The sequence below is a fragment of the Pithys albifrons genome, chromosome 1 (assembly GCF_047495875.1).
Source record: "Pithys albifrons albifrons isolate INPA30051 chromosome 1, PitAlb_v1, whole genome shotgun sequence".
Lineage (NCBI taxonomy): Eukaryota > Metazoa > Chordata > Aves > Passeriformes > Thamnophilidae > Pithys > Pithys albifrons.
In genome coordinates this window covers 87,338,653-87,366,243 of record NC_092458.1, presented here as the reverse complement: position 1 = coordinate 87,366,243, position 27,591 = coordinate 87,338,653, and the positions used below count along the sequence as shown (strand labels likewise).

The 27,591-nt window shown below is 48.0% G+C and overlaps 1 protein-coding gene across 7 annotated transcripts; it reads right to left on the bottom strand.

Annotated features, from left to right (window-relative positions):
• Positions 1-1,128: 1,128 nt before the first annotated feature.
• On the bottom strand, positions 1,129-25,909 carry ZNF384 (zinc finger protein 384). Of its 7 annotated transcripts, none has more exons than XM_071559073.1 (11): positions 25,508-25,909; positions 25,138-25,207; positions 24,071-24,260; positions 21,397-21,463; positions 21,008-21,248; positions 20,365-20,695; positions 6,054-6,278; positions 5,220-5,402; positions 4,308-4,386; positions 3,313-3,471; positions 1,129-3,147 (listed from the first exon to the last, which is right to left on the bottom strand). In XM_071559073.1, exons 3-11 carry the CDS (start codon positions 24,121-24,123, stop codon positions 2,869-2,871), a joined length of 1,617 nt encoding a protein of 538 aa, XP_071415174.1. In that variant the 5' UTR covers positions 24,124-24,260; positions 25,138-25,207; positions 25,508-25,909; the 3' UTR covers positions 1,129-2,868. The 7 variants fall into 7 exon arrangements, with proteins under 7 accessions (XP_071415174.1, XP_071415194.1, XP_071415164.1 ...); XM_071559093.1 differs by having other exon boundaries at positions 21,397-21,467; positions 25,159-25,207; XM_071559063.1 differs by having other exon boundaries at positions 25,159-25,207.
• Positions 25,910-27,591: the final 1,682 nt, after the last annotated feature.

The following is a 27,591-nucleotide window of genomic DNA, read 5'->3' as shown; positions in this document are numbered from 1 at the left end:
GCCTGCAAGTCTCAAAAACAAGCTAATATAAAGTTGCACTCAATGATGCTTTTCAAGTTAGCGTAGCTCAGATGCAATGCAGCATTTCAACCTGGATCTGAAAGTAAAAAATAACAACTGGTACAACTTGCGGGTCACACAACTGGGAAAGCTGTGAGTAACCTGGTCCATCAGTCAGCCAGGTCCATTCACACAAACTGGACTTGGACAAAGCTTCAGGTGAAGCACCTACGAAATAAGAACTCAGACCATACCTGGAAAGGGGGAAACACTGTCATGGAAAGCTGAGACTTCAGATGATTGAGGAGTGACACCTGACAAGCAGCCAAGGTGAGCTCCTGTATAATGCTCTTAGAACTGGGCAGACACAATCCTCTGCAGACTTAAGGCGAAGGGATCTTGTCCATAGCAGTGGGGCTTCAGTACTCAATTCCAAAAGGAACATTTTTTTAAGATACTGAAAAATTTGACAAGACAGAGAATGAAAAGACAAAAATAATTTTTGGGCTGGAGTTACATCTACTTAGCTTGTCAAAAAGTGGATTGAGAAGAGACATTAGAGTGTTTAAATATCAGTCCAGAGGAAAAAGCACCACTGTGTTCAGGCTCTCTGAATCAGTGGGATGGACGTATCCAGAACTAGTAAGCAGAAGCCAAAGCAAGGAGAAATCTGGCTGAAATATTTAAATAGCAAGAACACAAAGCCCTTGCAACAGGCTACCAGTGGAAGGGATTCTGTGTCCCAGTGCCTCAAAATTAAGCCAATAGATTTGGTCAACACATAGTTCAAATACACATTAGTTCTCGGTGCTCACTACAGGATGAATGGATTGAAATGTCACCCATGAAGTGCAGGAGGCAAAGCAGACAGCTTCTTCTAGCCTAACCTATGCATCTACAAAACACTCCAACCGCTTGCAGCCAGCCCTGGTGACTAAACATAGAGAAAAAGTTTCTGCCACAGGCTCCACAGGTGCAGAGCTCCTTGCTTTCCTTGTGCAAACTGCAAACTGCCCAAAGGCAGGGATGTGCTGCCCTCGCATCCGCCCACACAGTTGCTCAGGACATGGATGCTCGTGCAGTGCTCTGGTGCAGGGGGAAGGAACACACGTCACAGGGGCAGGGTGCTCACAGTAGCACCTTCAAGGAGCCTTTTACACCAATTTATTTCCATACAGGATGGTTAAAAAAAAAATAGAAGCCCCTATTGGTTGTTCATACAGAAGTCTGGGATTCTATAGGCTTTTGGGTGGGTGACTGATTTTAAAACCCAACAACATGCTTTTTCCCTTGCCTTCTCATTCTCGTCCGAGTCAGCCTCCACGATCCAAAGAAACTAACAAGTGACACACAAGACTAGCAGTCATGTGGACCAATAAAAAAAAAAAGGAGGGAAGAAGAATTTAAGACGAAGAGAAAGGGAAAAACAAACAAAGATTGAAAATAAAAATTCGCCAGGATAATGCGTTTTATAAACACAGAGATAGAAACAGTTACAGCAAGGACAGAGCGGGCCAGGGGTGGGGAATAGATATTTATATATATATATATATATAAATTCAAGGGGCCTTCAGTTTATTCATGTTGGCTCCCCCTTCTCATTAGATTGGTCTCTCTGTGGGGATCTTCATCCCCTTCTCTCCACTGTCCACCTTTTGGGGATTCTCTCCCGCGACCAGGGTCCAGAAGAGGCCACCACTGCCGTGTGAGTCCAGCCCGTCTTGGCAAGAGGGAGCCTGGGAGCACGCTCTGGTGGGGGTGAGCAGAAGCTAGCCTTTCCCTGCCTCCTGCTGGCTCCTTGAAAAGACTGGTCTATTCCTCCTCCTCGTCCTCCTCTTTCCCTTTCGGAAACTGAGGGCAAGACAGGTGTGTGAGTGTTAAAATTGCTGTCATTCCATCTTACAGAAAAGGGAGTAGAGAGAAGGGTGATGATTATTTTGGCAGTCTCTTACCCTCCCTCCAGTTGCTTTTTGGTTTGTTGTTGATGCCTGCAGGCCTGAGGAGAGGGGGGAAAAGCAGGAGGGAGAGGAGGAGGAGTACAAGCTGCTAGGATATCATCCACAACAGGCAGGAAGAGCAATGAGCAGGAACCCACATTCCTACAGGGCCTTGGCCATTGTGCTGCTCAGACAGCTGGGAGAGAGAGGCAGCAGCCAGTTCAGACAGACTCCTCTCTATTGCTCTTCACCAGGAGAAGAGAAAGAATGCAATACTCCACAGCCCTTGGGCAGTGTAGGCACCTGTCCATCCCAGAGAATGTGCCTCACCTCTCCCCCCTCCACTGGGGTGAAGGTTTCTCCCATCCAGTCCTTGGGGCAGGACGAGCGACCCCTCCTCCCTTTCACAAGCAGGAGGGACAGGAATGGATATTTCTCTCTTAGACACTCAAGGCAATCCTCAAAGAACCCCATCCAGCTGTGAACCCTGCCACATTCTTCCGTGGCCTGCTGAAAACATGTGTCCAAGCCCCTGTATGTACAAGGGCCGTCTCTCCATCCCATCCACCATGCGTGTTGCAACACGCAACCCCCCTTCATATGCATCCTACAGTGAAAGAGAAGGCAAAATAGGGGCCTTTCTTTGGGTTTGAAAGGAGGGGCTCTTGCATGAGGAAGTGATCCCAGCACAGGAAAGGGGCTCTTGCACAAGGAAGCATCCTCCTACCAGGCAGGCTGCTGCACAGAAGGAGCACCCCCTTGAGACAGGCTGTCGTTCAAGGGGCTGCCATGAACAGGGTTACACGGCCAGAAGAGGCTGTTGTAGGAGGAGAGGCCGGAGACTGTTGCACGAGGAGGGCCACTGCACAGGCGGTGCCCCTGGGCACAGGCTATGCACAAGAGGCGTTCTGCTCCCTGGGTTGAGGTCTCTCTAGGAGCTGGAGAGGTGCTCCACTTGGATGGTGCTGGTGCTGACAGTGAGGCAGATGTCCTTGTGATGCTCTGAAGTCTTGTAAGGAGTCAGGTCAAAGGAGCACTGGGGGGGAGGGTTGGGTTGGTTAGTGTCTCCAGAAGGGCCCCCTGCTGCCCCCCCACCCTGTGGCTGGAAGTGCTGCTGCTGCTGCTGTGAGGCCTGGGCTTGTGCCTGAACCACCTGCTGCTGGGGGTCAGGGATGTTGTGTTTCCGCATGTGCTTCATCAGGTACGTCTCCTGCAACGGGAATAATGGTGTGAGAGCAGAGAACAATGCTCACAAAAGCCAAGACCAACAGGGAGGGACATGACAACTCAGGGGGCTGCTTCCATTGCATCCAGAGGAGATGCTCCCTGGGAAGCATGTCCACCTCTGCCACCCCCGAGGGCAGCAAACACTCACCGAGGTGTAGGCCCGGCTGCAGATGGAGCAGGTGTAGACCTTGGCGTGTTTCACCGTGTGCGTAGCCAGGTGTACCTCCAACGAGGCAGCATCCGTGTACGCACGGTGGCAGTTGTGGCACTTGAAAGGTTTATCTTTGTTGTGCTGCCGTCTGTGGGACTGGGTGGCAGCAGCAGGGAGGAAGAGGAAAGCAAGCATGAGGAAGGAAGCGAGTATTAGTACTGGAGATGGCTTTACCTCTGACCTCCAGCCAGGTCCCAAACTCCCTAGGCTCCCAGCTGCTGAGGAAGGTATGGCTGGCTCCTAGCATAGGGGACAGAGCTTCTCTCCCCAGCCCGCCACATCTTCCCCACACGTGCCCTTTCTTCCCAGGCATACTAGGCATTTGAATGGCAGAGACTCCTAACACTTCACAACCCCAGTCTTCTCAGTTTTCATGCAACTCTTCTGCAATCTTTTCTTAGTCTCTCCTCTTCTGCCTCCCTGCACATTTGCTTCCTGCATCTGATACCTTCAGGGCAGGATTTGCTTTAACTGGTTGCAGCTGTTTAAAGCTCTTTGCTATTTGGCACACCCTACAATTCCCCTTCTCCAGGATACTGCAACAGAACACACCATCTCTGCTTCCTTAAATCCCTACCCCTCCATGCTCCATTTAGTTGTAAAACAAACAAAAACCCCAACCAAATACTCGGACTTTATCCAGCGTAACACTGCAAAAGTCTTGCTCCAGCTAAGTTAGAAAACCGCAGAACAGATGGAAGGAACTTTACCAAGGTCTCACTGCTTTCAAATCAAGTTTACATTTTACATAATGCAACCATTTATGTGACTTCTTTGGGTTTCTACTGCCACAGAAGTCAGGAATCTCTCCTGCGCCCAAGGCTTTTGTGAATTCTTTCACTCTCCTCCCAGATCCCCCAATTCTTCCACCTCCTCCACCACTGGCATCCTTGCCACTCATAATGGCAAGCCAGACGTGCCCAGCCCCTTACCTGCAGGTTGGAAAGCTGGGTGAAAGCCTTTTCACACCCAGGGTGAGCACATTTGTAGGGTCGGTCCCCGGTGTGGATACTGTTGAGGAGGAAGAGCACAAATGGGAGGCAGTGAGCAGGCAGGCAGGGCAGACTGCCATGGCCTGCTGCTGTGATCAGATCTCACAGACACTCAGGAGAGCAGGTAAGGGGCTGATGTTGCCTCCAGATGCTGTTCCATCTGGACAAAGAGAGCTCTGCCCAGCTCCCATGTCCAGCTAGAAGTTAGAGAAGACACACAGTCAAGCAGATTTCAGAGAGTGACTTGGACTGAGGAGCAAGAGCTTATGAATGAACAACTGGCCAGCTCAGCACATAGGCCACCTGAAAACATGTTGGAAAGGGGTCTGGAGGTCCAGGCTCCCTGCTTCAAGCTCAGAAGTTCCAAATGACCAAGAGGAGTCTGTTCTCTTGCTTTCACAGCATCAAAAAAGAGCTCTGTTCCTTCTCAGGGACAGACACTCCAACACTTTTTACTTCACATAACGGGGTGAGATCACCTGCAGTGTTAATCTGTCCCTGTCCCCCTGCAATGCCAGGATAAGCTTCCACACACTCAGTCCAACCCCCGTGGTGCCAGGCTGGGATCCCCTACAGCCAATGCCTCTCTCTCTATCGCTCTCTCTCTCTGTGTCACCCGCGGTGCAAGACCAAGGATCCCCAGGGACAGCACGTGCCCACCTCAGCCCTGATGTGGTCAGTGTCTCCTGTGCAGCCTCCGCTCCGTCCACTCTGGTGGGTCACCTCCTCCGGAGGGCGCTGCCGGCCGCATCCCCCGCCCGCCCCCCGCATGCTTGGCGCGCGTGCTCCACAGGTGCATGCCGGCAGCGCGGGGGGGCCAGGGCCAGGCCCCCAGCTTCCTCTGGCCCTTACCGTGTGTGCTGCTGCAGGTGGGAGAGCTGGCGAAAGGCCTTCTGGCAGTAGCGACAGGTGTAGGGCTTGGCCCCCGAGTGGATGCGGAGGTGCTGGGCCAGGTAGGATGTGTTGGCGAAGCTCTTGGAGCAGTGAGGACACTTGTGCGGCTTGACAATCGCTGTGTGGAGCTTGGAGTGGATCCTGCCGAAGAGGAGGAGGAGCAGCAGCAGTTGGACATGACCGCCACCTGGCTAGTGCTGATGGAATGAGGGCACAAAGGGGGTGGGACAGCACCACGCTATCTGCTACATGGAGGAACTCCACACATGGCATGAGCTCACTTGATCTCAAACTGTGCTCCCCTTGCATTCAAGAGACCATGGTCTGTCTGCACCGGGGGAGGATCCAGAGAGAGGAACTATAGAGCTTGGACTGAGGGGCATTGGCAGACCTGTGTGTGGAAAGCCTACAACTGAAATAGCAGGGGGCTGCAAGCCTGGACTTGAGATGTTTGGCAGAACTACACTGGGGTGACAGGGAACAGTTCTCCTATGCCAACACTACTCTCATTCTGACACAACCAGCCCTACCTCCTCTCAGAAAATATCACTCCACTGCAGATGCCCCGCAGGCTGAGCAGGACCAGCCTCTGAGCACACCCAGCCCCTCACAGCCAGGGCAAAGTCTCACGTGGCGGATGCTGTTACTGGCGATTTGTTGTGTTCAAGACCTAACCAGCCTGTGAAAACCAGCAAGGTCTCCCCAGGCAGTCACCCACTGAGGGCGCTCACAGCATGCTGGGATGACGGCAACATGCAGTGCAGAGGGCCCCCAGCCTCCTCCGGCCCTTACCGTGTGTGCTGCTGCAGGTGGGAGAGCTGGCGAAAGGCCTTCTGGCAGTAGCTGCACGTGTAGGGCTTGGCCCCTGAATGGATGCGAATGTGCTGGGCCAGGTAGGAGCTGTTGGCGAAGCTCTTGGAGCAGTGAGGACACTTGTGTGGCTTTGTCTCCGTGTGGGACTTGGAGTGGATCTGCATCTCCGACTTGGAGTAGAAGGTCAGCGAACACATCCGGCACCTGGGACCGGGGCGAGGGGAAGAGACAGTGTCACACGGGCATAAGCCCTGGTGTGGATCACCTCTAACTGGATGGGATCTTCCACACCAAGCGAAGAAGGGATATTTTCGCACTATGTGGTTCTGGGGAGGTTTCACATAGGACACTGCTCAGCTGCGAGTGCTCCAGTCCCAGGGGGACAAACTTAAGCTAGGAACTGGCAGAACTGACCAAACAAAACCTTGCAGGCAGACAACCAAAGGTCTTGGAATAACCAGGGGGCCAATTTATTAGGCTTTGCAAGAGAGACAGGGCACCACTTCAAAAATTTACCAATCCTAAGGGGACAGGAATAATTCCCAGACAAAAATCCCACTTTGTTCATCTAAGATTTATTTCAGTCAAAAAAAGCTTGGAAAAGCTGGAAATCCCAGGTTAAGATTCCTCTTCATAATAGAAGTTAATTCCATGTACTGCCAAGTCTGCAAAAGCAATTATGACCAAACCCACTTAACTCTGTTTCAATTTTTGGAGAAGACACTCGAGAATTTAGAATACAAAATGCTGAGAATAACAGTGCTGCTTTCCTAGTGGATCTCACAAAGATACTCTGGATATCAAATGTGGTATATTTCATTGGTCTAATGGGCTTTCATCATTTCAGTCTTACTGATGTGATGCAAAATGTTTTGCCTGGGAGTTTGGATCCATCTGTTCCCATAATGATCAGAAACGTATTTGGTAACACACAGAATCTTTGAACAGGAAGAAGCAGTTGGCATCTCTGCTATGGATGCTGCTGTTAAAAACTGTTCCTCCACCACAACACCAGGCTCTTCAGAGAAGCTCACGCTGTTTTACAATTCATGACGGTAAAAGCTTTTTTGGTTGTTAATTTGACAGAGATACAGAAGTTGCACTCAAGTTACTGGCCTATCCCCTTCCTCTCCCCCACCCCGAAATGTGTGTCAGCCAAGCAGAAGACTTGAGGTTTATCTCAAATTAGGTTTTACATTTGCAGACTTTTCAATTAAAGACAAAATTGAACCTGCACATGTAACTTCCATGGTCATATCTGAGACAAGAATTGCCACCCAGAGGAAGTCTGGTTAACACGAACTCAACCTTCACAGCATTTTTGTCTGGGAATTTCCTCTGGTTTGACAAGCGTTTACAGAACTGCTCAGCAACAAAAATCTCTGCAGGTATTACAAGCCACAGAGAGGTAGTTCTGCTCCTCCCCACATCCATTTCCTCAAAGGAGGATACTTCACTACATCTGCTGTTGTGACTATTTATGTTGGAGCCAGAAGCTTTACGAAGTGTGCAGGCTGATTAGCACATAGAATGTAGGCAGTACTTATCCAGCACCTACCTGAACTTCCACAGGCCCTTCCAAGCCACAGCTTGATTCCAAGCCATTTAGCTGGAAGCCATTCCTCCCCACCAAGCACTTCAACACACACCTGCCCTAACATTTTGTTCCTCTTCACCATCGTTCTTTCACAGTCATTATCATCTCTAACAGTTGTTCCCACATGTCCTGCCTTCACCTTTCTCTTAATCCATTTTAATTGCAAACCCCAACAGAACACGCAAGCTAAATACATCCTTACATAAATCCCTCCTCACACACACACCAATCCCTCCTGGAATCAACAAACAGAAGCAATTTGGCTGTTTATTCCTACATCTGTTAAGGGAGCATCAGAATTATCTTTTTAACAAAGTAGCTCTTGGTTTATAAACCAAACAATCTCCAAACATTTGTGCAGTTTGTTCCAGACTTTCCAAAATGGTAGACTTAAATACAGCATATGTATTTTGCAGTTATCAGGTCATACTTACAGGATGACGATTGTGTATCCTTGAAAGTATGTGTGTATGTACGGCCAAACCTCACGAACACAGATTTGGGCAGGGCTCTCCCCATGTGCCCTTCCAGCCTGCACAGTGGATGTTTTAGGTGAGGCACAGCGTGCACAGAACTGGCCCCCACCGTTTCAGTCCTGAGGTCCATTTGCCACGGCCGAGCGAGCTTGGACAGTGACAGGGAAGTCCTCGGGACTGTCACAGCCCCCGGTACTAACCGGGGCTGACCCTGCTGAGCCTCCGAGATGTGACAGGATGGGATGGCAGGGAGGCATTGAACTGCCAGGGGACGGTCCCACTGAGACTGGAACTCAGGACCTTGGGATTCAGAGTCCAGAATGCTCTCCTTTACACCACAGGACTGCCCATCCTTGAAAGCAGCAACACTAGAAATAACTTTGAGGTGAATACTGAACTAAAAAATACCTTTGAGTCACCAAGTCCAGTTCCCTGCTAATGCAAGCAGCAATTGTAGCATATCCCTCTCATGACTTCTATCAAGGTCCTTCTCAGCAGATGCTGAATTCCATCACTCTCAACTGAACCCGGTTCCACAACACTGCTCCTCTGATAAGGAACTCTCCAACTGAGAACAAGCTCCCAGTGTGATGCTGTGCTAATATGGCTCACCAAAACAAAGGGGAATAGCAGGTTATCATTTTTGGAAACAGTAGTGGAGTGACTGCTCTTGCAACAGCATGTCTAATTCTGAAGTCCATGTTGTCAACAATTACTGAAAAACTCAGACAGGCTCAGCAAACGTAAAGAACGATGGCACGTGGAAAACTGGCTTTGCAGCAAAGATTCACCAGCTCCTGTCTGGGTTTGGAGTAAAGCCTGAAAGATAACTTGGTCAATACCCAGATAAATCTAAGGAGAAAAATATCAATTACCAGGGGTTTGTTTTATGAGCAAAGGAAGGTATTATGAGAAACAATAACTGACACTAGAAGTAAAGAAACCTAAGAGGAAATAGGCTTTTTCCAACCAAGAGAATAATGCATCTTTGGAACAATGCTCAGAGGTTATAGCAGGGTCTCAATGACGTGGCCCTTATAATCAGTATTTTGAGAATCCAGCTACCTTTCTGAGAGAAATACCCTTCTAAAGGTTTTGCTCCAGTTTAAATAGCATGCTGGGCACTATTCTCGTCTGTGCTGGACATAGGACTCTATATTTTAAATAGTCTATTCTGATCTGAAAAACTCATGAACTTTACCATTCCATCAAGTCAAAGTAGTCCCGTGCATTAACTCTGCAGCGCCACAAAGCCATCTGCTTTATTTTCCATAACCTCTGTGCATCCTTTATTTATTTGCTTTGTGAGGTATATGCCTTCAGGTCAGAAATTCCTTAAAATAAACTTTAATGAAGAGACACATCCTTTTCTTTTTTCAAAATAAAATTACAAAGAAGGTATTTCAAAACCTCACCAGCACTTGCATAAAACTGACTGTTAGCAAAAACAACTCTAGAAAAAAAACCCAAACAAACCCCCAAAATAAACAAACAAACACATGCTGTCTGAATTTAACAGCAAGAGACATTCTGATACTGGTTTTGAAACAACATTTTAAAAGAAAATCTTGCAAGAAATCATTTTCTAATCATCTAATTAGCATCAACACTGAGAGAGCAAGAATGTTATGTAGCATTAACAAATTCATGAGCCTTATGAGTTAAAAAAGCCCTGGAATATAGCAGAAAGCTGCATTTTAGAGTTTTATTTTGTGTGGTTATCAGGTTTTTTCAAGGGAGCAAATGATCCATTTAATTAAGGTCTTTGCATTCCGCCTCAGACAACATCAAATATTAAAGGGGAAGATGCAATCAGCCCTCTAGTGGGCAAATATGGACTCAAAAATGTTAAATCTATATAGATAATGAGAACATCCAATCTGACATTAGCAGCATTTCAGTATTCTACTCCAGTGAAATTCTCCTGGTTGGGGAGGAGAAAAGTAGGGAGTGCTCCTCGCTAAGCATGAATGAAACACTACATGAAATAATTGACTTCCCCCCCTCCTTCCATTTAATATCCATTTTTAATATTGTCTCCCCACTGTGCTTCTAAACTACCACTCCTTTCACTGTGTTCTTTCTGAGTGCAAGTAACAGAAATGACTGCAGCATTCCCATTGATAGCGTGACACAACATCCCTGCAGCTGCCTGTTATGGCTCTGCAAATCAGACAGCCTTGGAGAAAATATTCTTAATAACCAGAGGTTCATATCAATAGTTAGATTAGCATTCAGCCATATGCCAGAGATCAAAAGCAACCTCTCCCAATGTTTATCGTGCTTTCTTTTTATAGCGAATCTGCAGGGAAGTAAAAGTGAGACATTCAGAGAACATTCATGTTAGACAGAAACACCCTCAAAAATCATGAAAAGCTAGAAAAAGGTGGATGTACAATTCTAATTCTTCTCCCATATGGAAGTCATCATGGTGAGTCATAAAAAAGAATGATGCTTATAGCAACTGGACTACAACTCTGTAGCACACAGCGCTGTGGTTTTTTCCACTTTTCATGGAATGTTCTGCCTCATTCATCAGATGCTGTTAGGAGATAAAATACCATCTGAAATACTAGCTCATAGTAAACTTTGCCTGACATGGATTAACAGCCTTTTTCAACCAAGTGCTTAATTAGTCAGTATCACAGTTGTGAAAACTATGTAAGCTTTTACATGGCTCTGAGAGTTCAAATTCCTGGTATCTACCGAGATTAGTCTTACAAGTTAATTGAGTCCTTGCTCCTTCTGCCAGGCTACAAATACAAGTCAGACCACAAGTTAAAGTAAGAATCAAAACAGGAAGGTCTGAAGTTAAACTAGGTGATAAGAGTAAGTTTAGGCTGTCAGAGTCAGCATTTTGTTTAGCAAGGAAACAAATGTACTGGCTTTGCAATGCAGAGTTAATGAAATAACTAATGCAAGCATAGCATAATAATGGATGCACAGCTCATGATAAATGCAAACTTAACCCTCGCATTCCCCTGTTTGTTTGTTTTAAAGCTGAAGTTAAACATTTTCTTGTTAATATGTCGAAGAGGTGGGGGAAAGGACACAAAACTAACATCCAAGCAACACAGGTAGAAAACTTGGGTAACTCCTAAGTAAAGCCAGGAAATACAAAGATGCCAAAAGAAAGCATGTGCATTGTACCTCTGCTTCCACCATGGCACACCCAGCATCAGCTCCCACTCAGAGGTCAATGCTGCACTTACACGTAACAATCATAGAACACAATCATGGAATTGATTGGGTTGGAAAAGACCTCCGAGACCATCAAGTCCAACCCTTGGTCCAACTCCAGTCCCTTTACCAGATCATGGCACTCAGTGCCACATCCAATCTCAGTTTAAAAAACTCCAGGGATGGGGAATCCACCCCCTCTCTGGGCAGCCCATTCCAATGCCTGATTACTCTCTCTACTGTAAAGAATTTTTTTCTGATCTCCAACTTCAATTTCCCCTGGCAGAGCTTGAGCCCGTGCCCCCTTGTCCTATTGCTGAGTGCCTGGGAGAAGAGACCAACGCCCATCTGCACAACTGGCACGTGTATCAAATCTATCAGCTCGCTCAGAGGTCTCAGTCAACTTATTTCCACAGTCCTTCACTCACCTGATGGCTTGACAGAGCTGCAGAAATGCACACTCTCCTGGCAAGGCAGAAAGTGTTTTTAAATGCTCTCATCACATGCCACTTTCTTAGTTCTCAGATTTGAGGGCATTCCCGCATTTTGTCCATTTTCCAAATGACCTTAAAAATGCCAGACCCAGAATTCTGTGGTATTTCAGCATACTTCACAAATTGCCTGTCTCCTTCTAATCACTCCATCATTTATGCTTTCCACATTTGCACTTTCTCTTTTCTGTCACAGTTTTGCACTAGGAGCTTTCATGATTTCACTTAATTCCTAAAAGTCTTTTTCACAGTCATTGCTTTCCAGGATACTGTTCCTACATATTCCTTATCTTTAGATCAAAGACACTCAGTAGTATCCAACAAAAGAATTCTGTTTGATAATGTTTTCCACTGTGCCCAAACACCTGGACCTCAATCCCTGACTGCTGAAGAAGTCACTCAGTATTACCAAAAAGGCTAATTCTTCCATTGGCTGTATTAAAATACATTTTGCCTGAATAATTCCTATTTAACAACCATATAAAGATCCCCCCCTTTTTTTTTCTTTCAGCTATCCACCAGAATTGCTTTCATTTTTAAGTTATCAGCCAAGACTTTCTTGTTTTCTTCAACTTTCTTGCTGACCTTCAAATCACTGAATATCAAGCCTAAGACGCTGTCTACCAATTTCTGAAATCAGTTACCATTAGCACAAAAGACCAACAAAACAACAAAACACAGTAAGGTGTTTCCTAATATAGTGATAACATGCAAAAGCTACAATTAAAGGAATACAAAAGGCCCATTAGAAAGCACTATAGCAAATTTGGAAGCACCAGGATTGAGGTCATCCCTGTCACCATAATTTGGCTCACAGTGCAGGTGCATTTTCATACAGCTTCACTGACAGTTTGCACAGAACTGCATCGTTATTATGTTGCACAGACAGACATTTAACAAACAAGCGTTCACTTTTCTGTATCACCGCTCTGTGAACAGCCTCAAGCTTTGTCAACCACATGCAATTCCAACTCATGAAGAAGAATCACTCATCTGTTGTACCCACCAGAGAGATATCAGTGCTTTGTAAACACTCATCCATTCCCACAACGTACTTCTTTTGCTTTTTGTAAGAGAAGGGAGTGAAACACAGTAAGAGAGACAGACCCACTAATTTTGAGTGGCCAAACCAATACCTGTGAGCACTTTTTTCCTTTAAAGGAAAATTCATATTAGAATCATAGAATCGATTGGGTTGGAAAAGACCTCTGAGATCATCAAGTCCAACCCTTGGTCCAACTCCAGTCCCTTTACCAGATCATGGCACTCAGTGCCACGTCCAGTCTCAGTTGAAAAACCTCCAGGGATGGGGAATCCACCACCTCTCTGGGCAGCCCATTCCAATGCCTGATTACTCTCTCTGGAAAGAATTTTCTTCTAATCTCCAACTTAAATTTCCCCTGGCAGAGCTTGAACCCATGCCCCCTTGTCCTATTGCTGACTACATTCACATCACAGCCCATACAATGTCCATGCTATGAGATGCAACCCTTTTGCAAAGCAACACAGGGTCTGACCTGTAACACAGGACTATTCAATGGTACTTGAGATTACAGCTTTGGGAAGACCAAATGTTAATTATTTCAGGATAACTCTTTGTGGTCATTGGTAGCCTGTGACAGAAGACTAGACTACCAGCCAACAAGGCTGGTGAAGGGACTGGAGCACAAGTCCTATGGGGAGAGGCTGAGGGAGCTGGGGTTGTTTAGCCTGGAGAACAGGAGGCTCAGAGGTGACCTCAGCACTGTCTAGAACTACCTGATGGGAAGTTCTAGCCAGGTGGGGGTTGGTCTCTTCTCCCAGGCACTCAGCAATAGGACAAGGGGGCACGGGCTTAAGCTCTGCCAGGGGAAATTTAAGCTGGAGATCAGAAAAAGTTCTTTCCAGAGAGAGTAATCAGGCATTGGAATGGGCTGCCCAGAGAGGTGGTGGATTCCCCATCCCTGGAGGTTTTTCAACTGAGACTGGACGTGGCACTGAGTGCCATGATCTGGTAAAGGGACTGGAGTTGGACCAAGGGTTGGACTTGATGATCTCAGAGGTCTTTTCCAACCCAATCGATTCTATGATTCATATTTGCAGACACTTCAAGGCAAGATTACCTGCAGGTCTGAACTACATGGCTGCAGGACACCATAGCAATCTGAGGCAGAGGCAAACATTATCTACAGTTTGTTATACCGGCAGTCAAAGGCCTTCTCCAAACCATCCATCTCAATTCCACAACCCCATGTCAATGCATTTTACCTTATTTTAATACAACATTCCTTTCAGGCTGTCTGAGTAAGCATGCAGGACTGACAGGCCATCATCTACCCATAACTAATCAAGGATGGTATCAAAAGTGCATTGACTCAACAGGGCCAAATTAAGGTGTGATCAGATAAGATGTGCAACAAAATAGTTTCAAAGTTCTCTCTACCCAGATGAAATTGTAACTGTCCCCTTCACTCCCACACACACACCATTCCATTAACACGCAAGTAACTTGCCAAAATTAAACTTCATGACTGCAGAACCTTTCTTATGAATTTTCTGCTGCCAAGTGAGAGCATGTACATGCAAGCACACACACACAGTTAAAACATATCAGCAGCAGGGATGCTGATATAACCCAACTTTTTACCTTACTATACCCTGAGGTGCATAGCCAGTCTAATTCTGTTATTTTCTAACCTCCAAGCACTGTATTCATATACAAAGCAAAGCTTATATGTACAAACTGTGTGTGTATCTGTAGATGTGCGTGTGCACCTGTCCTTCTTAGAGTTTTGAGATCATAAGCCAATTTCAACCAATCTGGAAACGGGATAAGGATCTTAAAAGTTTATACAAGTCTCAAAAATACGCAGCTGGAGAAAGAAGAGAGGCTCTCTTGGAGCCCTCTGCTGAGGGAAAGGCTAGTGAGCTCACCCTTGATTAGACATCAGAGAATCCACACAGGAGAGAGCCGCTGGAAACCAGGCTTCGTTAGTTCCGCTGCTCACGGAACCACTTGTTAAAAAAGGAAACAGAAATTCCAACATGTGGCATCGAACTGACACCCACGCTGGTCATCAGCAATCTTAAGATCCCCTGCATAGACCTCTGCCACTGCAGCCGGGATGACAAATGACAGCAACGATAGTGTGTCACCTTCTTCTGGCCTTAGAGGGAGATGAGGTTCTTTGCCAGAGTAGGTCATATTTTTGTGCTGACCTCAAAGACATGCCAAAATTTAGAAACATTGGGTTTAGTATTTCTAAGCTTTGGAGGGAATGTGGTCAAACTTTCTGCCTGACACTTCAAACTTAATTCCCCTTTTGCCCTTAGCCTTCTAGCCTATAGCAATCCCCTCTCTCCTGCACCAAGACCAGGGCCCAAGCTCTTTACCCACATGCCCTCGCCCCTTTATCCTTTACTGCAGGGGCTCCTCCCTGTTTCATTCCCTCAATTCCCTAACATTTCACTCCTCTCCCCCACGCTTCTATTTGACTCTTCACATCCCATACTCTTAACCCTGTGTTCTGACAGTTCAGGTATCTCCTCATTTTCCAGCACTGAGCACAGACCTGGTTCTTTCTTCCTCCCCTCAGTCTTGGCCCTTCGTAGCTTATCCCTGTGCAACCTCTCCTATTAGGGAGTGGTCCTGTGGTGCAAAGGAGAGCACTCTGGACTCCAAATCCCAAGGACCTGAGTTCCAGTCTCAGTAGGACTGTTCCCTGGCAGTTCAATGCCTCCCTGCCATCCCATCCCGTCACATCTCGGAGGCTCAGCAGGGTCAGCCCCGGTCAGTACCGGGTGCTGTGACAGTCCCGAGGACTTCCCTGTCACTGTCCAAGCTCGCTTGGCCGTGGCAAATGCACCTCAGGACTGAAACAGTGGGGCCAGTTCTGTGCACGCTGTGCCTCACCTAAAAAATCCACTGCGCAGGCTGGAAGGGCACGTGGGGAGAGCCCTGCCCAAATCTGCGTTTGCCAAGTCTGGCCATACATAGATACCTCTCCTATTTTTCCTTTGCAAAGAGGCTCTCCATTCTCTGCTGCATTCCCTATCTTGTAGTCTCTTGCCTTTTTTCTCTCCTCCTTCGTGATTCCCTTCTCTGCTCACAGGTTTACAGACTTCCTCAACACAAGCAGTTCCAGTTCCTGCACATATCTCATTCTCACCCCTACTACATTTGAACCAAGTGGTATCTTCTCCTCCCTTCCCTTTCTCATCATCAAAGCAGGGACATTACTGTCCACACTGGGCACTAGAGGCTCCCTTCTGAAGCAGGAGGAGGAACAGTGGTGACTGAAGCAAAAGCATGCTTGGCCCTTCAGTGCCAGCCTAGAAGTGCCTGTGGCTGCAGAGAGCACACATACAGTCCAGCCTCACACAGAAACTGAGAGAAGTTGGAGTGTATTTATCCTTCCTGTGGGCAGTCTGGTCAGTGCATGCAGTCATGGAAGCCTCAAGAAATGTCAAAGGAGATAGAACCTTCACATATTTCAACCACCAAATTATAAAGCATCTCAGAGCAAGCTCAACAGATTTTTTCCAAGTTTACAACTAACCAAATTCAACAGTATTTTCACAGACATACGTGGCTTACAAAAGCCAGATTTCAAAGTCTATTCAAAACCATTGCAAGTTCACCAAACAGCAAGGCTAAATCCAGCCCAGGGCAGAAAAAACCCTTTAAATGAGACATGTCTGAGAACATTCCCTACCTGCTGTACTCAAACCACTGGCTCCCCTTGAGTACCTGATTTTTTCACTAATGAGGGCCTCCATTTGGCTTCCTCACCTTCTACAGTTCACCTTGCTAAGGCTTCTGTTCACTTGTGCACCTTGGACTCATCTCAGCAGCTTCCTATGTCCTTCAGCTGCTTCCTGTCTCCCAAACACCCTGCTGTTCCCCAGTGAAAGCAGAGACACTCAGAGCTTGAGGTGGGGGACAGCTTGTCAATCACACTATGATGGCAAGGCCCTTCTCAAGCCTACAACCTTTCTGTTGCTGTCTGAGGCTCCAAAGCACAGCCTGCAAAACCATTCCACACTATAAACTGGTATTTGTCCTAGATTTTACAACTTAATATGGGAACCAGGCAACACCTATAGAGAGCTCTTTTCCTCTTGCAAAGAAGGAACTATTTAGAGAACTGTCCGAGAAGCAGAATTTATGATCTGGCCCAGAGAAGCTGAACCACTTCATCAGTCTTGTTCTCTGATCACATCACAGACTCCTAAAAGCACGCAGGTACAGGCACCACAACAGTACTAAGAAACAACACTACTGTATCCAGAACCTGTTTGTGCTCCTCCTCAGCACCTTTTAAAGCACTGAGAAGCAGCCACGTGCTTCACACTTCACATCTTACTAGAGAGACTGTTGATGCTGATCTCATTTTTCACAGGAAAAGTGAATTCTACAAAGATGTCAAGGAAGATTAACAAAGAGCTGACAACGAGTCCAGACAAGACTGAAGTGACATTACTCATGATGGAAAATGCTTCACAGGACTGGGTTAGATGCTGTCCCTTGCAGGTGCAAACATTCTTCTAATAGCACAAACCAAAGCACCAAGGACTCTGCTGAACTAATCCTAAGGCTAGAAGTCCAAGACCCGCAAGTAATGCCATCATTAGCAAAAGCCTCATGCCCTTTCTTACAAAGAAAAAACTAGTCACAAAGAGTCTTGCACAGCTTTCACAGCAGCCTAGTAAATCACTACAGATGAAACAGCAGCCAAAGAGCTGCCATTTGCTGGAGCAGGAATCCCTACATTTAGTAGAGAATGGGATAAGCTGCAATATACATGTCAAGCTTTGTGCTTCAGTTCCTTCCACACCTGCCTGGTTGTGCTTCCTATTCAAGGCCTTACTCTGTCTTTATCATCGCTCTAGGAGTCAGGAGTTATGGGTATTAGCCACATACCTAGACAATCATGACAAGAGAGCTCACAGAGCTCAAAAAGAAAACTTAAAACAAAAAAGTAATTAAATTTGACAAAATAATCCCAGGGTTTAGGACTTGGGTGTGAAAAAAATAAAAGGCACATTGATCAATATAATACAACTCCTTCCAGGCATCTGAGTAGATTATTCTCAGTGTCTCTCTCATCGTAGGAATCAGTGAAATCATACAAATGTAGTCATATGAATACCACAAGCAAGTCCTCCTCCAGCCTGAGAAGGGAACAGGAGTAGAGGAACCTCACCCACAGTCTTAATTTAGCTGGGATATGTCTGCATTCTGTAGTGACAGGAACTACTGAAGTCATCCTCTAGAATACAGAAGGAATCCAGCAGTCCTCGAAGTTTTAACTTGGAAGTCTATTCATATGCATATTATGGAGCAATATGTTACTGTATTTCACAAAGGTTTTCTCTCCCACGGCTCCAAGATAGCATTTTCCTTTCTTTTTTTCAACAATCATTTTTAGTTCCAAACTTGCACATAGAAAATATCAGCCAAAGAGGAAATCCCAAGGAGGGCAGAAGTTCTCCTTAATGGTCTTCCCAGGCGCTCAGCAATAGGACAAGGGGGCACGGGCTCAAGCTCTGCCAGGGGAAATTGGAGATCAGAAAAAAATTCTTTGCAGAGAGAGTAATCAGACATTGGAATGGGCTGCCCAGAGAGGGGGTGGATTCCCCATCCCTGGAGGTTTTTAAACTGAGACTGGATGTGGCACTGAGTGCCATGATCTGGTAAAGGGACTGGAGTTGGACCAAGGGTTGGACTTGATGATCTCGGAGCTCTTTTCCAACCCAATTGATTCTGTGATTCTATGATTCAATAAACCTCAACTTACTGATACCACACCTTAGCACTGCTCAGAGGAAGGCCTGCTTGGGTTGGGGGCTGGAGGAAGAGGCAGAGGTACCATACTAAGAATAAACATAGCAACAGGAAGTCTTCCTGATTACATGTTCCTACACATAAACTCATTCATTTTTTCCCTGCAAAGTCTTCTTCATGAGCTGTTACACAGACTATGCATGTTCGTAAAGTTTCTGCTGAGTCACCCCACCTGGTCTTGGACATTTTTTTTCCAAACTTATGAGTAAACAAGGAACTATAATTAAAGCCTTGGTTCAGCTTTAATTCTAGTGTTCACTGCCAATTTGTGTCCCCTGTAAATACATATTTAACAACCTAATTAGCAACCCAGACTGTAAGCAGCTTGAGAAGTGTGGAACTGTGGCTATGGCCCAAAATAAATGGTGGTATTACAAATAGCAAGCTACCCAACACTCCCACCCCTCACCACCATACGCTGATTATATTTTCAAAGTGGAAGAACTGGGACATTGGGTAAGAGAATAAAAAGGCTGATCCAAGCTCTGGTTTTGTACCCATTTAACTGTATTGATTAAAAATGTAAACATTTAAAAAATGCTATAATTAAAAGTGAAACAGTGCCTGAGGTGGATGCACTGATCCTGTGTAGATGCCTTCATATTGCTATGGCTTAATTCCAGAAACATAACTAAATCTGTACCAAAAAAACCCCAGAGCATCTAGGATGGTAAAAAGGAAACTAAACTGTTTGAGACAGGATTTTGGGCACATTGTAGGGAAGTGAGAAGACCAAGGGACCATCTTCTATTTCTGTTTCCATTTGGCTACTACTTCGCCTATTACTTATCGTAATCATCTGTCAGAACCACCTATCTCTGAATCACCTGTAAGTGCTCCTGCTTCCCACCTAACACAGACCAGCACATTTCCTCCCCACCACTTGTCTGCTCTGTTCCCAGTGCCCTCCAATCCTTCCCAGCAACCCTCAGTCCCTCCCAGTGCCCCCTCCCAGTACCCGCCTGGTTCCCACCTTCTCTCAAACACCCACGCTCCTTATCCTCTCATTTAATTATTCCTTCCTAGCTCGTCTCTGCCTTTCCCATCATTTGTAAAATTAAGCCACATCCCTCCAAGCTCAGAAACCCAACCCCAGGGCTCAGAACTCTCCTCCCTCTTACACAATACACTTAGAGTTTAGAAACACCCTTAGAGCTTAGTCAGAAACACACTTTTTTCCCGTTTTGTTTGGGATGCTGAAATAGATCACATGGGGCAATGCACACAGGAACAAACACCACAGTTCACTTCTTGCTCTGTGTGCCTCCTGTTTGTGGTCCTTACACTGGACAGACTGGAGTCCTAATAGAGAAGCACTCAGGTGCACTGGGGCTCTCAGCTACACCAGAAGTGCTCCAGCTGCACAGACAGCCCTACATTCCACAGTATTCCAGCTTTACTACCTGGCTGTGGCACCAAGGACACTGTTCAGCCTCTGTAACATTCTGGTCATTAACTAACCTAGTAACATTAACAACTATATATTCAGGAAATCAAGGCTGTCCACTGAGGAGATCCTTAGTTTTGGGTCAATCCACCAGTTTGCAAACATTCCTGATTAGAAAGAAAACAACCCTTTTGGCAGCTTAAAGATTCTCCACTCAGGGACTCTCTAGGAAAAAGGCAAGAGATCTCTTCTTCCCCATATAACTCTCCAAAGGGTTAAACACACCCCCATCCCCAAGCAGCGTTACAGCCAAGGTTTAACTCCTCTTCCCACCTGTATGTCTTGCCATCCTTGTGCTGGTCCTCATCATCCTCGTTTGTCAGCACAAAGGGGTCGCTCATCTCTGGCAGCCCCGACTCCTGCAATCGCTTCTTCTTCCGGCCCCGGGGTGGTTTGGGGGCAACTCCCCCACCCCCACCACCCCCACCACCTTCAGTGAGGGCGGTTGTCCCTTTCTTGGACAGGTCTGGAACCACCTGGAGGGCAGCCTGGGAGCCGGGGGGTAGCGCAGAGACAATCATGGGAGCTGAGATGGGAAAAGTTTGGGCAGAGGCGGCTGTGGTCACCAGGGAACCTGACGGGGAAGTTATCACCAGACCAGGACCTGCAAACAAGGGAAGATGGAGGAAGTCAGCCATTACAGCTCCAATTATGCCTAACCTCCTTATCCCACAGGAGCACCTACTTTTGACTACAATGCAAACAGAACTTCCCCTCCCAATGCATTCCCAGTCTCTACTGCTGGAAGTCAAACTTTGATAAAGAGGATTCACAGAGAAATCATGCCAAAGCAATCCACCCCATCAGAAAGGCTAGGAATAATTTACAGCCCAGAACACCAGCATTCTCCAGGACTTCCTGTTTCCCTATTCCAGAGTCTCCTTCACATGCTGCTGAAGACTCTGGAGTGCCCTACCTGCTGTCATGAGCCCAGCAGACTGCACTGGTACCACGGTGATGTTCTGAGTCACAGGGGCTTGGCTGTGTGGTGTCAGCTGCTCTGGCTTGGTGTCCGAGTCCATGGAGATGCCGGTGGGCAGGGCCACAGAGGTGGGAACTGTCAGCAAGGCAGGGTAGTGGGGGGGAGCCAGGCTGCAGCCCTTCTCTGCGGGCAACAGCTGCTCCTTCATCTTGTTAATAAACATGGTGTTCTCAATCTAAACAGGGGGAAAGAAGAGATTTTAGAACTCCCTGGCACAGCTTTGCCCAGCATTCGGCTGAGCAAAAAATGCAACAGAAACACTTATATCATGCACGGGCTTCCAACAGGAAACAAGACCAACATAAGAGGTTGGAAGATCTTACCTGTCCCGAGACAGTGGGCACTGCTGGCCAGAAGTACGGGGAGGAGTTGAAATGAGATTCTTCCATCCTAGCTGGGCACAGGGGGGAAGAGGAAGGGGGAAGGGAAAAGTAATGGAGGATAAGGAAGACAGACAGACACACACACACAAAAAAATGCATTAAACCCAAAGAGACTCCAACATGGAACTGACTCAGTCTAATGCTGTGACAGTTCCTTAATCTCCCCTGTCATTCTTGAGCAGTCTCTTCCCCCTTTTAAGCTATCTGCCCAATTAATAAAAATTATTTTCAGGGGAAAAAGGCATCTGCTATTCCCATGGTCTTGGGTCCGCCTCAAATGCCTCTTGCTCAGTAGTCTTCCATGCAAAATAAGGACTGACTAGAAACCCAGAACATGTCCAAATTTTCCCAATTATCCACCACCCAAATACATGGCACAAACGAAATCTGTGCATCTTCAACCAGACAATTACACATGAAAACAATTTTTCACTGTCACTGACAGTCTGATCCCACAAGCAGGGAGAATTTGGGACCTTGCCTGTTCCTCCACCCCAGCTCAACCCTAAGGACCCAGATGCAGCAGGAGGACATTAGCATTATGTTACACAGGAAGAAAGACAGGCAGAGAGAGGGAAACAGACTTGCCCAAGATAACAGACAGTCACAGCAGACCAAGAAGTCAAACTTGGGGCTCCTAACTTCCTGATGCCCACCCCAGCCCCATTCCTGAAAGAAACACAGAAATATCACTCAGTATTCCTGCTCTCATCCAATGAGACTAAGCAGTGGGAAAATAACTTGTCTCCCCTGCTCCTGAGATACCCTATTTCCAAGTGAGATCATGTCATGGCTCACTATTGCCCATTTCATTCCCACCTTTGGGATGAGATTCTGTAGGACTGTCCTCAGCCAAGTGCCCACTGCTTCACTTCAACTCTCCATGAATGGAGAGGACCAGTTAGACATCAAGACAGAGCCTCCTGAACACAGAGGTGTAATCTCTTTAGGAACACCTGCCTGAAGAAGCACTTTCCTTCTAATCCCTCCATTCCCTGTGCAATAGCATTAGTGGACAAAGTCTGTTACACTTGCAAAAACGCTACTCAAAATCTAAAGAAATTAAGAAAAGAGTATTTCCTGAAGCAGAACATACACCTATTCCTGAGCAAATATGACAAAACTGGTGAGTAAAACACATGTGGTAAAAACTATGCCCAGAGTACACCAGGCAGAGAAAGCAACTGCTGCAGGTTTCTCATGCAGCTGCCTGAAAACCGTCCCACTCCTATTGCTGGGTCAGAAACCTAATTAATGAACCAGTATGGTTTCTGAAGGGCCCACCTCAATCATGAGGGAAGCTCAGAGGTTTGCTCCAAGTACATGGAACACTTACTTTACTGAAGTACATCAGGGCAGAATAAATATATGTGGAATTGCTGCGTGTGAGCCAAAATGCAAAGATAATTTTCCTCTGTGTAGAGAAGCAGAATTTAAATGAACCAAATTACCTGTTAATTTTGTTTTTATGAATTGCTCATGCAACAGCAAGGCCAGATATTCCTGCCTCACTCACTCACTGTGAATCAACCAATAAAGACACTTAAGGATAAATGATTTACCTTATGTTGGTGGCAGGCAGTCGGACTGCTCGCTGCCTGACTGAACTACCCTGGGTTTACCCTGCTGGGATTCAATCAGAGCCTGGTGGGGCAAGACTCTTACCTGCCTTCCTCTGCTTTCTTTTCTGAGCCCAATTAATTATTGAGTACGCTGCCCACAGCCAGGCCCTGTGCATGTAGCACTTAATTACATGACTTTTTTTCTTCCACGGGATGGGCACACATGAAGAGATAACACATTCTTGGCGAGTGAGTACCACCTGAATCAAGAGGGGTATTTTGTTTGGAATTTTTAACTGTGGGGGGTTTGCTTGGTTTTGGTTTTGTTTTTAAAATAAGCAAGTCCTTACTTAGTAAGCTTTCACATCAAAAACATCAAAGTGAACCTGATTCTCTAAAAACATGAAGTCTTATACAACAATCAGATGCATTTTCCAAAAAAACTTTGTAGTTGTCCAAGACTCCCTTGGATTCAACTGCAAACTTCAGGAGTCAAACAGAAAGATGCCAATCTAAGCAAAAATCTCACAACAACTTTCTTATTTAAAGAGCACAAGGAATGAAAGGCAAGTTCATTTCCAGATTCCAAAATCCAGACTAGCCAAGGTCAGGGCACTCAGTCTCCATCAGTCTCAGTCTCCATCTAGTCCCACTACCAGAACTCCACAGAGCATCTCATGTTTTGTTTGCTCAGTCTGCGAGCTGTTGATTCTTCAAAAGATGGCTACACTCTGTAAACTCTCTTAGAATCCACCTCCCCATCCAAAAACCTTCACACTCAAGTGGATGACCAGGCCTCAAAACTTCTGGCTTGAAGGGCAGAAATGTGATGGAGTTATAAGAATGTGGAGGAAAAGAAGAAATGGTGTAAGAGTTGAAGCTTTCATGCAATTTCACCAGCAAGCCAGTCTTCCAAAGGCAGAAACAAAGGGAAGATTCCTCCACCAAACCAGTGTCCTTGTACCCACAGCTGCCCCTCCCCTGGGCTAAAGGGTATTTTGGAAACATGCACCCCTATTTGCAGCCCCCACTTCGACGCTGCTCACACTTACTTTACCAGAACTCTGCACGAAACCCTTCCAATTGCTCTATAACTACCAGACATGGGCTGGAGCTTCAACCCTGTACCACAGCACGTTCCCACTGCAGTGCCTTCATCATCCCAGCTTCCACAAACAGGCCAGAGATGGAACCTTCTTCCTATTCACCAGTCTAGTATCAGACAGATGTCAACGTACCCTCCTGATGTAAACCAAAAACACTTTCTATGTACAGACCACAAAGGCACAAACACCAAATAAACAACTCAGTGAACCAGAGAACTCACAAGGGACAAGGGATCTGGAGTTTACATCTCACAGAATCACATACTTAACGTGCTTGATTTATACTTCTTGGCAGGTCACCACTTTAATCATAAACAGACAGATAAAAGCACGTGCAAGTACACGGTGAGGTAGAGGCTGTTTCTGGAAAGCACAATCAAGGTTGGATAAGCACGTATTTATTTAAAGGTTGACTTATAACATGGTTTTCATTATTCTCCAGATACCTGACTTTTATTTTCTGTTTGGAGCAGAGTTTTCAGTCAACAAGATGCTCCAAGTGTGACACTCAGGATCGATTTACAGTGTTTTTTACATGTGTCCAACATCTTTGTTCAATAACAAGGAGCTTTTAGGATTAATTGCATCAAAATACCAAGGACACTGAAGGCCACGCAGGCTGTCAGATCAAAACAAAAACTGGAAACTCACGAGCGCCAGAAAGTTTGGGCGCTGCTACACCTTTACAACAAGTGCATCTGAACACACACCAGGGACAGCCCGAATGTGCCCCACAAAGCCCTGGATCCCAAACCCGCACCCCAGAGACAGAACTTTGGTGCCATACCCTGGGAACATGCACAGCCTCCACCCCGACCCGCTGAGCCTCTGCTGGAACAGGTGCCTAGCAGAGGGCAAACCCTGCGCCTCAGCTCCTTCCAGGCGCTCAATCCAATCCCTTCTCCCGCGCCCCGGGGCTCGAAGGCCCCCCAGCCCCCCGCTCCGGGCCCCGCGGCCCGAGCCCTCCCGTCCCACCCGGCGGGACACCCGGGGCAGGGGCGGGGGTCACTCACGCAGCTCCGGGAGCTCCTTACCCCTCTCACTCTCCCTCCTCTTGCATTTCTCCTCCTTCCAGGGCCGGCTCTGCAAACAAACCGCCTGGGTTACGGGGGGCGCGGGGTCCCGCATGGAGCGGCCGCGGACACGGCCATGAGAGGGACGGGCTCACCCCGCGCCGCGGGGCCCGCACCCACCTCCCCCCGGGGCGGCCGAGGGCGGGGCCGGCACGGAGCGCGGCTGCCCCGCGGCGGAGCCCCCGACACCGGGACGGACGGACGGACGGACAGACCGACAACCCTCCTCCATTTCCGCTTCCGGATCGCGCCGGTCCCGGAAGTCCCGCACCCGGCCCCCCGCCCGCGGTCCCGCCGCCCCGCAGGTTACCGGGCTCCCCCCCAGCGGCGGCCCCGGTCCGGCTCCGGCGGCGGCGGCGGCCTCTTCACCGGAAAGAGCAGCGGCGAGGCGCTTCCGGGTCAGGGGGCGGGACGCGCCTCGACGCTTCCGGGTCGCGGAACGGGACGGAACGGTGTCATCGGTAGCTTCGCGGGCAGACGGAGCGGCGGCGGGGCAGGGCGGGGCGGGGCAGGGCAGGGCAGGGCAGGGCAGAGCAGGGCAGGGCAGGGCAGAGCAGGGCAGGGCAGGGCAGGGCAGGGCTCCCCTCGGCGGGGGCTCGGGCGGAGCGGCCGCGGCCGGCGGGGGTCGGGGCGGGGGCCGGGCGCGCGCGCGCCTACCGGAAGCGCTGAGGGCGCCGGCGCGCGGGGCCGCCGGGCGGGCGGGCGGGCGGAAGTGGCTGTGGCGGGCGCGCGCCGTCCCCGTGCCCCGCCGGCAGCGCCGCTTCCGGCCCCGCGGCGTCACGTGACGAAGGGATGTAATGAATATTCATGACCCTCATTAATATTAATTAACTCCGCCCCTGCTCCCGCGGTGGGGTGGGACGGAATATCGCATCCGATCCCGGAGAGTTGTCCCAAAGGCTGCAGCCCCCGGGGACGGCCCCGCTCTGCTCCTGCGGAGTTGTCCCGAAGTTGCGCTGCCAGCGGCGGGTCGGGCCCGGCCTGTCCCTCTCCCTGCGCCGGCCCTGGCGCGTCCCTGACACACTGCGGGACGTGTGTTCGTCCCGCTGACCCTCAGGAAGGACTTCCAGGAGAAGCTGGCTCTGTGCCAGCTGGGCAAACCGGGCCATCTCCGTCCCTGTAGGGCACAGGCGTGGAGGGGAGCACAAGCAGCGTCCCGCAGTGCGCCAGCCGGAGGCTCAGTGTAACCTCATCCAAATACTGTTTGTTGTTACCATTCACAACTTGACCCCAGAAGGGGCTGCAACTCACCCCTCTTGCTCACTCATTGAGAGTTCGGTTTCGCTGATCCAACTCGCCTAAGTTTTGGCTGGCAGTGCCCAGAGTTCTGCTGGAATCAGCAGCAATTCCTGCAGCCTGAGTTCTGCTGGAAGCGGCAACAATTCCTGCAGCCTGAGTTCTGCTGGAAGCGGCAGCAATTCCTGCAGCCTGAGTTCTGCTGGAAGCTGCAGCAATTCCTGCAGCCTCAGGGACAGGGCAGTGAGGCTGGAGAAGTTCCTGGAGAAGACATCCCGGAGGCACTGTACAGGATGGCTAATCCGAGCTGGCAGCTCATTCCCACACCAAGACTGCCAAGCTGGGCTGGCTCCCGCTGCTCTACTCTGCCCTAGACCCTTTAAAATTTAGGTGGAAAGAGAGTTTCAGACATGATATACTTCATTCTTGTTAACTTTGGCACTGGGTCCACCTCCCAGGTCAGGCTGGGTTACCTTCCTAACCTGTGGCGAGGCACACTGGGCGTTTGGCTGAGCTGTTTCAGTGCTCTGACTTGAGAGAAGTTTCTTTTTTTAATTGTTGGACGAGTCTCCTGCCAGCTTGGCACGCTGGAACAGCTTTCCAGAGCCAGCATGAGTAAGAGGGTGGGACCGGGGAGAGCACAGCTATAGCAGCCAGTGGGTAGATTGGCTCGGGCGATCGTGAAACCGCAGCATCCGGAGCAGTGGGCAGAGGGAATCTCCTGGCGGCTGAGGCAGGCGGCTCCAGCCACAGCGCCTGCCTGGCCCCAGAAGGTGCTGGGGGATTGGTCATCCCAGGCAGCACTAAACTTTCTCCTGGGAGGAGCCGGGATTAGCTCTGCGTTCTTCAGCAGGAGTCACATGAAGGCAATTGTTGATTTATTTAAATAAAAGGAGTTGGCAGCCTAATCAGTTTGGAAATTAATTTCCTTGTTAATTTGGGGGTTTTGACTTGCTCATGAATATTCACAAATGCTCGTCTTTTTTTTTTTCTTCTCGGTGTAATTTATTTTTGTGATTGTCAGATCACCTCTGAAGGTGACATTTCTCCCCTCATTCTGCAACGCAGCAAATGTATTCAATCTTATGCCTTGGAAGAGAAACTCTGTCCTGGAACTGACATCTATTTTGCTTCTCTCTTCTTTGCCAGAGAGTCCTC